Source organism: Rhamphochromis longiceps, linkage group LG3 (assembly GCF_057381845.1).
Source record: "Rhamphochromis longiceps isolate RC_006_pf linkage group LG3, R_longiceps_female_GT1.1, whole genome shotgun sequence".
Classification (NCBI taxonomy): domain Eukaryota; kingdom Metazoa; phylum Chordata; class Actinopteri; order Cichliformes; family Cichlidae; genus Rhamphochromis; species Rhamphochromis longiceps.
Genome location: NC_140559.1, coordinates 50,678,014 through 50,689,516, shown reverse-complemented (window position 1 = coordinate 50,689,516; position 11,503 = coordinate 50,678,014). Strand labels below are relative to the sequence as shown.

Genomic DNA, 11,503 nt, shown 5'->3' with positions numbered 1-11,503 from the left:
AGCAGCACTCTCCAAAGGGCTTAGTCCCCAGTTAATAGTACAACTTAGAAATAAACATAGCTGAGGCGAATTGCTTAAAATAAAAGAGAACGCATCAGAATCGCCTCCTTGAATCGGCAATAAGAAAATCCTATTAAATCCCTTTTAATTGCCCCTCATTCAGGCAAATCCTGAATGCTTTTGAACAGTACAAAAAAATATAGATTCTCATGACAAGAGGGAGGTGGAAAAGCTTTGTATATAAGTCTCATCGATATTTTTTTCTTTCCTGTCTCAACACACTTCTGCTGCTCCTGCGGGTGGCGGGTTGCGGGTGGGGCGGGTGTGGACCGATAGCGTGCTCTTCTGTTTGAAAGTTTGCAAGGTTTACGCGAGCATATACGTCTCACCCATGCTTGAGTTAAGACTCCCCGGCACACACACACACCGGCAGACTCACTCAAACGTACACGTTCCGAGCACGCCACAAGATTTATAACAATAAAAGCCTCCCCAAAAGGCATTGAAACGCACCAACCATTTCACAAGCAGCCTTGAACTCTGGCTGATCTGCTATTTGTTACCTCGAGCACTTGGCAAAACAAAAACGGCTACAGCCCAAACACTTGAAAGGGTTTATTGCTCATGTTGCCCACAAGTTCAGAGCTGTCTGGCTGAAACACACCGTCGCCGTTAAGCTCGCTAGACAACAAACTGAAAATACTTTGATCCAATTAGAAACACAGGCTTATTTGCTCAAGTATAAATGCTTAAATTGGTAATACCAGCAGGTAATTATTAAATTCCCCCAGACCCCCCACTCCCCCCCACCCCTGCAGAACATCTGTATTGCATCTGGAAACACAGTGAGCACAACAATTGAGTCACAGGTTTGGGCACCAATGGATGATGATTATGGTAATCCAACAATGCCAAGGCTCTATTGTAAGTCGCAGACTTCTGTTGCAAACTCATGACCTTATTAACCTTCTTAATCCTCAACTGGGTTCTCGTGATAAGGGGCTTACACGCACACACTTGCATGCGTGCACGTCGCCACTTTCATTCTGATGCCCGGCAAACACTTTAGAAGCCCTATCCACCTGTTTTATCCTGCACACCTGAGGTTCTCTGCATAATATCAACAGAGGCCCTCGAGTCATCCAAGACAATTAACGCTTTCCCTTAGATCAACAGTGGGGGGAGAAAAAAAAAAGTGGATGGCAGCGTTTTGGAGCAGAGGGCCCTCCCAGTGTGGGCACATGAGAAAGCAGGTCTGATTGGTATTAAGTGGTGAGATTAAAAAGCCATCTCATAGGTCAGGTCAGCTGGTGTTCATTTGAATGCATTACCAGGGTCCGAGGCTAGATAATTCTCTCATTAGTGCCACTCAAACCCTGAGTGACAACACGGGTGAGAAGGGAGCATGTCGTACAACACTTAGAGTTAATTAGTCCATGCACACTGTTGCTCAGCACCCCGTGCCTATGCTCTCTCCTCATCTTCTCGCCTTTTTTTTTTCTTGTTAAAAGAACCACTTGTTGTTTCAGGAAATAAAGGGATTTCTTTTCAAGTTCTCACGGCTGCTAGTCACCAAACTGTCAGACTGCAAACAAGCCAGCAGCTTAGCCAGGGGTAAACAAGGGATCCTCTAAACCAAAGTTTGGATATCGTTATAGCGGCATTTGCCCATCATATTCTTTAAATCCCACAAAGAAAATGTCAACTTCTTCTACGGTATGAGAGTGCAGCGTCACTCGGGTTCTCACTTAAATTTACTCCTCACTTGTAATGTCCTGTTTTTGTCAGTCAGTTCAAAGCTTTGTGATTGGTGATGTTTTGCATGGTGTTTTGAGACCGATTTGACAGGTGTCAAAGATCAAGAACCAGAACCATTACATAGTGCAAGCTGGGGTAATCAGAAAATTAAGGCTGGGTCTGTGAGATCAGGATGGATTGTTTTGGGGGTTTTTTATATGTCAGTGTGTTTCCAGATCTAAGCAACACACTCGGTAAAGGCAATCAGTAATAAAGTGAATGATAATACAGCCAAACTATGAAAATAAGATCCAGGTTGTATAATCCCAAAATAGTTCTTCAGATCGTTGAGTAACATAGGACATGAAATGCCAAATTAAATGTTGAATGAAGCTTAATATGTTTCCCCTTGTACTCATTTCAATAGTTTCTGACAGGTAAGACCTGCTGGTTCTTATTTTATTTCATTTTTTGTCCATTAAGTTTCAAAGAGATTTCGGGCGGAGGAGTTTTTGACTCTTTCTTTGTTGATGACATCATGTTTGCATATTGGGAGCACGAGGTTACATCCACATTGTTAGTCTCCCGGCTTGGATCCATGCCTGAGAACTATATTCACTTTGGTTCTAAAGGTTCTATAAATTGTCTTTTTTTCTTTCTCGCTTATATTCTCTTCTTACTCCCACAACTGTTCCCACGAGACAAGGTACTCGGCTCATTGGCCACCACGCACATGGGGGGGTGGGGGGTCTCTCTTGCCACCACCGCTGGGTTTACCCACCACACACACACACACATACACCCATCCCCACCCCCAGCTGAGCGCACAGGGTTAGCTGAATATTCTAAGAGCTTTCAATTTTTCAGGCAGGTCTGTGAACCCCCTCCCATCATGCAGCGCCATCGCACTCAAGGGAGTCAGAATTTTGACAGACGTTAGCAGGGTCATCTCCAGTCCCTCAGGGAGGGGCTTAAAAGAAATGAGTTGAATTGCCTTTTCTCTCTCTCTCTCTTTCTATTCTCTCTTCATCTCCCTGCTTCAGTTCTCTGTATGGGTCTGTCATAATTCCACTTCCTGTCTTCCAGGCCTAGCAGCATTCATCCCCCTCAATCTCGTCTCCGCCGCCAAATTCATCAATCGCAGACGAGGCCTTCCAAAAGGCGCTTTTTCATAACTTCGATGTCACGCTACTTACGCCACTGTCAAAAGTGGTGACAGGGCTCCAAACCGCCGGTTATGCCACAGTAAGGCGTTTATCCACTTGTATAATGTGCTGCTAGTGCTCACGCAGGATCAAATACGGGACGCGAGGAAAATGGCTTCCAGCTGAAAGAGAGATGAGGGGGGGAAGTGAGAAAACATTTCTTCTTCTAACTCTTTTGCACTAACATGAATTCCCAGTGAAATGTCTGGCGAAGTAGGTCAATGGGATTTAGAAAGTTTGTGATGCTTTTTTTTCTCCCCCCCCCTTTCTCATACACTCGTCAATGGAAAAATGAGCAATGCGATTAGGAGAGGGGAAGATGATGAGCTGGAGAGAGCAAGTGAAAGAAAGGGGTGGGTAGGTGGGTGGATGGAGGAGACATGAAGACAGGCTGAGTGGTGGTTTGGGGCTCTCGCGGGTCCCTCACCAGCTGAGTGTGAGAGACCCAGACAAAGAAAAAGAGGGAAGAGATTTGTATCTGCGCTCCAGAGAAAGGGAGTGGCTCGCGTCTCTTCATCTTGATATTGAAGCAACAATCTAATTATACCATTTCTCCAGGGGGAATATGCATATGAGGGTAATCAGTAAATAGAAAAAGGTAATTATTTGCCAGAAGTCATAGCCTTTGCACCTGTAAGCACTGCGCCGATCCAAGATTGTGCCTCTCCTATAATTCACGATGAAGATAGTTTATTAGGGGGCTAAATTATTTAGCTAATTTATAATAAGTAAATGAATTTCCCAGTTATTGAATATTTCATAGTGTCTGTCAAAACATAATGAGTTAAGTTTGGTCAAATACAAATGGGTCCCACTTGGTAATTTGCCAGAATGTTCCTCGGGGTAAATCTCTGCAAGTGAATGTGATTGAATGTTACAATTAAACGTGCTAATTCATTGTCAAAAGCAACTTATCTACACACATGATATATTTGGCGCCTAATTGGAAGGCACATTTAGAAATGGTTTATTCGGTGACTTTCTACATCACGGCCTAATCAGAATAAATTCCGCTGGCTGTAATGAATTGAAGTTGAATATTCGTAGTTGGGCTATTAAAGAGACTGGAAGTGTGAATTATTTAAATGCAAATGAATGTTTTAAGCTTTTCAAGTAGCAATAGGCACATATTATTCCTCATTCCCCTCCACCCCAACACACACACACACACACACACACAAATGGCTAATTTCAACATTCACTAAGTGCAGAGTAACCTCTTGCTCATACAGTATTCCATTCAATCAATTCGGCAGCAGTGCAGGTTCTTTCAGCCGTGCAGCTAGCTCGACGCCGTGATAAAGGAAGATGGAATCCATCAATACTGGGAGACAGGTGCTGGAATTACTAATCAACTCTTAGCTGGGAATTATGTTGCTCATGGGCTGCAGTGAGGAATCATGGGAAATATGATTCAAACTTCCCTCACTTCTGATTTTGTTTGTTTTTTATTCGGGTGAGAGAAATTTCACCTGGAATCGAGCTGTGTGTTTGCACCTGACGAGTTCAACGTTTTCCGCTCCGTCAAGACCACCGTGCGTGAACTTTGTCAGATGCTATGAAATGTGCTTCAAGCTTGTGCTCAAAAGCAGCCTGCAAAGAAGCTCTAATCCGAGCGGCAGTGGCATTATTCATGTTTCCACAATAGCTTGTTATTCATCAGAAGACAAAGGAGATTCTCATTCGGCTTGACATAGATGGAGGAGGGCCACGAGGGTATTATTCACATCTGTTGAGAACAGTAAGCACAGCCAACTGGATGTCACGATAAACAATGCTTATTAATGCAAACAAAGTCTCCCAACACAGTATATAAATGGCGTTTTCCTTCACGTCGGAGCATAAATATTAATTGTATTAAATATATGATGTATTGTAGTTAACAATAAACAAGTGAAGGAGCTTTTTAAGCCAACAGCATGCGCTTTATTAATGAGAGCAGCACATCACTGCATGCCACATAAAAAGCCGTACACGCTGAGGTGCGCTGTACTACAACTGTGCACCACGAGGTGGCACTGCAGGCTCACAAACAGATGCTGTTAAACCGCTCTTCTTCTCCGGTTGTCCTCCCCTTCACAGGTGTGTAGCTGGATCAGATACATGTACACACCCGCAGTACAAAACCTGAAATTCAGCAGCGCTCATTAAGCTCCATAGCAGTATAGTTTGCTCAATACAGCATCCAAATAATCCTTAACCTTAACCACGGCAATGAATCAGCAGACTGCCTCAGGGTGTTTTCCTTGTTTGGTTTTTCCCTCTAAAAGTAGTTCATTTGCACAGCTGTCCGGGGAACACAAATTGTATTATGCTCACTTCCTGTGGCAGGACATCTGTTGCTTTCAGCTGGCACGCCTTCTGAGTGTGCTGAAATGCTCTTTATGCACCCAGATGACATTATCATAACTAAGATGAGTACTGCATTTTGTCTTATGTCGCATCCTTTCCATTCATAGGGCAGGTGGTTAGAAAAGGGGTTACTAATTATACCTGTTTCCCCCACAGCAGCTAAACTACGGTATTTGTTTAATCTTGTCAAAGAAGTGAAGCATCTGCTCAATCAGTCTTTATTCCAAATAAATGGAAGCTATGGGCTTTGATGTGTCACTGAAAAAGGCTTTATTTCCGCGCGTTCCTTTGTCTCGACACCGTCTTCAGTGAGCTCACTGAGACAATTTGCGGTCATAAAACCACTGCTTTCATTGATATAATCACATTATTGCTCATACTGACACTGCTTATAGCGCTTTAAAATTGCCTGCAATTGTAAGGAATGCAACTGTGGAGACTGTGGTTTCTCTGTCATTCCTCAGGTACTGTTATCGTCATGTGGGCATGTGCACTGTGTCCGTTACGTCTGTAAACAGGAAACAGCCTTTCACATCACAAAGTGAAACTGCTGAGCATGTTTTCCCATACCTGTGTCACTACAGCTACAGACCTTCAACCTTTTAGTGAATCACAACTATTCAGAGAACAATTCAAGACATTAATGCAAGATATCTCGCAGATTCCAGTCACGTGACTCTTGCTGGTAGATTTAAGCTAAAGATAAGATCTTAAATATGTAAACAGACCGCCAGAACAGGTCAGCTTTCACATAATACATGTACGCACAATAAAGTCATTCACAGTGATAATGCCATTATTATTGTTGGGTTCTTCATAAGTTCTTCTCCAGCCCCATGAAGCAATTGCAGGGCCTTACAGCTCGCTGGTTCTGTATAAACCTTCCTTACCTGCAATGAGTTGGGATTCGGCAGGATAGAATACCGATTTAAATACCACTGAATTAACATAACCTTATTTTGTCCCTGTCTTCACATCATAAAGGCGAGTGAGAAATTATACTCCTGAGACAATTCACCAGCTGTTTTTGTTAAACTACAAAAAAATTCATAGGCAATACTTCAAATCCAAAATAAATCTGGATTCTTGACTCCAGTTCTTGAAAGCAAAAGCATGTTCATAATTCACATAGTAACACACATTTTTTCCAGCTACTCTTATTTAGACTGGCCAGATCGGGATTTTGAGATGATTTTTGCATATTCCCGTCCAGATTGGTACAGAGTTCGACTCTGCTTCAAATCACTGAAGTCCACATGGAACAAGCCAAAACGAACGCTGAATCCATCGGCCCATTCAAAGTTATCCATCAGAGACCATGCAAAATATCCACGGACGTTGATCCCATCTTCTTGTATAGCTATACAAGGACAGAAGAAAGGAGTTACATAGAGCCATCTAATTAAACCATGACTAGTATCATGATATGTGACAAAAGGATCATTCTAAAGTACTAGCAAAAACCTGTTTACTAGGTCCACTCATTTATATCTTCATTATAAAAAGTAGATATAGCAAAAACTGCTGTTCATAAACATCAAACAGATGGATAATAAAGACGCGTGTATTTATCTTTCTCTTTGCAAACGACATATTCATTGCATAAAAGTAATCAGTTGGCGTCGCTGTCGCTGAACACTTACTCACAGATCTGAATCACAACACATTCCCGTGACCCCAAAGTGTTAATGCGCTAAAAATTGATTAGCAGAAGCAACGTATGCGTAAGATACACACAGACGTATGTGTAACGCTTGTATCTATAGTGTCGCTGTCAAAGGCATCTGAAATGAAATGGTAATGAAACAAGTATTAACTTTACCGCACTGGGTACCCCTCTTTGAAAGTGAGGTAAATAAAAACCTTTTGATACAACACAAACAGTCTTTGGAAACCAAATTTATGATAAATGATAGCAAGAAGATTAAAGGTACATCAAACCAATTAAATGTTTTTTGTTTTAAACAAGACTAAATTTGTCAATTTGGAGAAGCTGCAGAATTAAAATGATATTTTAACCATTATTTTCCCGATTCGCATGCTTTTAATTTTTTAAATACGCAGGATTTATGCAGTCCCGATTTACCAGCCATTACCTTTTGCCACTTCTGAGATGGTGTCCTTGTAATACATACAGCGCTGGGCATCCTCGATCTGCAGTGGCCCCACCTGAGAGAAACCATTCTCTGTAATGTAGATCGCCGGGTTGTTAAAAGTGTCCTGCAAAGTCATAGGGCAAATATTATTGTCAAACAAGGCATCACAGCCTGTCAGACATTCCAGGGGGAGACAGATTGGTCTACAGTGTGCCGTTCAGCTGCGTTTCAACGGTGCCAGGCTCAGACTAATGGCGTGTGACAAGTCACAACAGCAGGAAATTGCTCGTTTGCAAACACTTTTCAGCAAAGTAACTGTTTCATTCAATGTGACAGCACTAATGAAGCATCAGTGTGTTTCTGGAGGTGTCGAAAAGAGATTGCTGCATGCAAAATCAATAGTGAGACACTAAACAAATGCCAGTGTTCTCCTCGTACGGTTGAAGGTGATCTATCTTGTTGCTGGTCAATTCATTTTGAGCACCGACTTTACTTTTCCGCAAGGTGAATCCAAACTGTAATGAAAAGATTTGGTCGGCCCTTGGTTTGGGTTATTTTTAGTGTAATATATTAGCGTAAAATTGTGCATTTTTACATTTTTGAACTCTACTGCAGTAGCTGTGCATGGCTCACAGTTTAAAATAATCCTTATTTATGTTATGCCGGGACTGGTGAATTATCTTAGTCAATCATTTATCTGAAACAAGCGCTTTATACTCCCTCCCCCCACTTTTTAAGGAAACTTTCTTCTGATTGGCTGCCCCACACAGACTGTAACCAAAAGAAAAAAAAAGATTTTTAGGAAAAAGTTTTACCTTAATGTACTTTAGGAGTTTCCTCAAGCCATCTGGCACTACAGCCAGCCAGGACAGTCCACTGATGGGCCAGGATGAATCCAAAACTTCCTCTGTCTCTTGGTCTCCCTTTATACACAACATCTTTTCACAACCTCCTCCTGGTTTGACTTTGCGAGACGTGTAGTAGTTCAACGCAAAGAAGTCGGCAGTTCCCAGAATGGCAGATTCATCCTTGGAGAAACTGGGGAGCCTTGAGGCTGCATTGTATCCTAGCTTCCTACTTTGAGCGTCTATAGCAGATCTCATTATTTCTGGATAATCACCGGTAACAAACACGGGCCAGGCGAACCATCCCAGTTTAAATGCAAGGTCACGTTCAGTAGCAGCAATGTCCTTGGGGCAACCTTGGTTTAATGGCTCACACCAGTCGCTGTTGAGGGCAATAGACACGGCACCTTTCTGCTCTGACCTGTAGCGAGAATTGTAGCTGTGCCAGGCCATGGCGTGGGCCCGCAGCATGTTGTGTCCTACCAGGTAGGCAGCAGTGCCTTTCTCTTTTAACCCTGGGGCATGGATGCCGTCTTCGTGTCCCAGTTTGGCGCACACTTGTGGCTCATTGATAGTGATCCAAAGTTTGACACGGTCCCCAAATGTTTGGAAACAAAACTGAGCGTAATTGTCAAAGAGACTGGCTATACCAGGTGATTTCCAGCCTCCCTGGTCTTGCAGAGCTTGAGGCAGGTCAAAGTGGTAAAGGGTAACCATCGGTGAGACATTTGAGGTTAGCAAATCATCAATCACTTTGTTGTAGTATTGCACACCTGTTGAACAGAGAGTGCCATAAATGGGTAATGAGATACAATTGCCTAAAGCCATCAAATAGGCCTGGATCTAATTCCAGCATGTGTGTTTCAGGTCTATGAAAATACCTTTCTGATTGACATGTTGCGTGGTCCCATCAGGCAGGAGGCGGGCCCAGGAGAAAGACAGGCGATAGTGCGTCAGCCCAAGCTGCTGGATACACTCCAGGTCTTTCTCCCACAGCTCATAGCTGTTGCAGGCCACGTCTCCATTCTGGTCCCCAAACACTCTGCCTTTCTCATGACAAAATGTGTCCCAGATACTCGGTCCCTTGCCGTCCGATTGCCAGCCACCTGAACGACCGCGTAAAGGTTGTTCAGAAAAACAGGTAAAGTGTTGACATATAGAAATATCACTCTGTGAATTTATTGTGACAGCATCTAAGACGTCATCTACTCTAGCGGTTATTTACATTCATCTAATTACATAAGTGTGTTAAAGACTGTATTAGTCTGCCAATATTTTTTTATGTGTACCAAATGAGTGACAAATGTAAGGAACAACTAAAAAAAATGTGGGGAGAAATACAAGTAAATGTCGGAAACAGTGTTCAGAAGAACACATTCAACTTAGTTTTATTTATATACCACCAAATCACAACAACAGTCGCGTGTAGCTGCTTTATATCGTAAGGTAAAGGTCCTACAATACTAAAAAGAAATGTCCAAGAATCAGACAACCCCCTATGAGCAAGTACATGGTGACAGTAGGAAGGAAAAACTGCCTTTTAACAGGAAGAAACCTCTGACAGAACCAGGCTCAGGGATGCGCAGCTATCTGCTGCAACCGGTCAGGGGTTAGGAGAAGGAAACAGGCGGCAGGGTTTTTTGTTGCATTCGAGTTTTGAAAACCAGAAAAGGAGCCATTCTTCCTCGGGTGACTGACAATAGCATTATGGGATATGATCAGACTGTGTCACAGAAAACAAAAAGTAATATGGTGGTGAGAGATGAGCCAGCCTTAACCATATTCTTCAGTCCACATGGGCATGAAAGCGTCATGGGGGGTTGTTGGCTTCCATGATGACAGTGCATAGATGCATGGGCCATACAGGTCACCGAATGGTTTGGTGAATAAGAAAATCATATGAATCACAGACTTAAGGCCCGTTTAGTCACCAGATCTCCATTAGACCAAATGCCCTGTTACACCAATGTCAAAACAACAAATGAGGAAATGATGAATACATTTTCATTTATCTGTATCTCCATCAATATATTCAGTGCAATGGCTACTATTTCTTTACACATGCTTAAGTTTCACCAAACACTCATTTAAAGCATGTTACAGAGTCAATAGCGCCAATATTTACCAAGTAAAGTATTCACGGTAAAGCGAATTACATTAGAGGTTCTCGGAGTGTAAAACCCCCCTCTCTCTCCCGCTCCATAACAGTTATCACTGCTCCATTCAAAAACTTGTTTACATACCTTCTATTTGATACGCAGACGTCGCCGCTCCCCATGCAAAGTCACGTGGGAACATGTTTTGTGCATTAGGACGCTGAAACAAAGGTGTTCCTATATCTTAGCGCGTTATGCTTTTATCTCTCTTAAATTTAATACACAAAGCGACTTGTCTCCCTACAAAGCGGACGTTTTTTTGTTTTGTTTTGTTTTTGTTTCATGTGGCATCGCAGCCATTAACGTCCACAGACCAGGAACTACTGCGAGATGTGACGTTTCGTAAGTCACGTACAGAAGATTTCATCCAGTACGGGAAACTCCGAGGATAATTATCTCGCTGGATTTTGCTTTTTTCGACAATGCCACTACTGTAATACTAGCTTAATTCTGTTATTAAATAATAATAAATCAAAAACACATTAGTTCACGGGATTCGGTCTTTTCATGTTCAAAATTTAGGGCAGGAATGTGGGATTAAGAAATGAGGAAATGAAATCCGAGGTGCACCTGAAAGCACCGCAAGAATGAGTCGAGGGTTGCGATAAAATCAAAGGCTGTTGCCAGCTTGGTAAATTAGTAAAAGTCTATTTTGCAGTCAAGCAGAGCAACTAAGTGAGTTTCTGCTGTGAGTTTATGGTATTAACTTTTTTTTTTTAAATTATAAAACAAATAACATAAATTCAAATTGTAAAGACCCAAATATTACGATGCTATTAACAATTTGGACAGAAGTATTTCTTTAGATAGTATAAGAAATGCAAAAATGAACTATAGTTATAACACATATGGTATGATACTTCCGTATCATATACAGTCTATCGTTAAGCCTCGCACGGGTTCTAATAATGCTGTAGTCTAGTTTTCTATATGATGAAGTGAATCATTTGATCTCATCAAAATGAACACAATGGACTGCGACAAGAGGGCAAACAAATACTATCAGATTATCAAGAGTATTACATTCTCAACTCGGTGGAGTGGAAAGATTCAAACGTCTGTATCAGGGCAAAAACAAATCCTTATCATGGCTTTCATGTGAACTGCAAACT

At 42.1% G+C, this 11,503-nt stretch overlaps 1 protein-coding gene across 1 annotated transcript; it reads right to left on the bottom strand.

Annotated features, from left to right (window-relative positions):
- Positions 1–4,882: 4,882 nt before the first annotated feature.
- gba3 (glucosidase, beta, acid 3) lies at positions 4,883–11,048 on the bottom strand. Its single transcript, XM_085400240.1, has 5 exons — positions 10,479–11,048; positions 9,117–9,341; positions 8,206–9,008; positions 7,391–7,514; positions 4,883–6,654 (listed from the first exon to the last, which is right to left on the bottom strand). The coding sequence occupies exons 1-5, from the start codon at positions 10,531–10,533 to the stop codon at positions 6,452–6,454; spliced, it is 1,410 nt and encodes a 469-aa protein (XP_085256366.1). The 5' UTR covers positions 10,534–11,048; the 3' UTR covers positions 4,883–6,451.
- Positions 11,049–11,503: the final 455 nt, after the last annotated feature.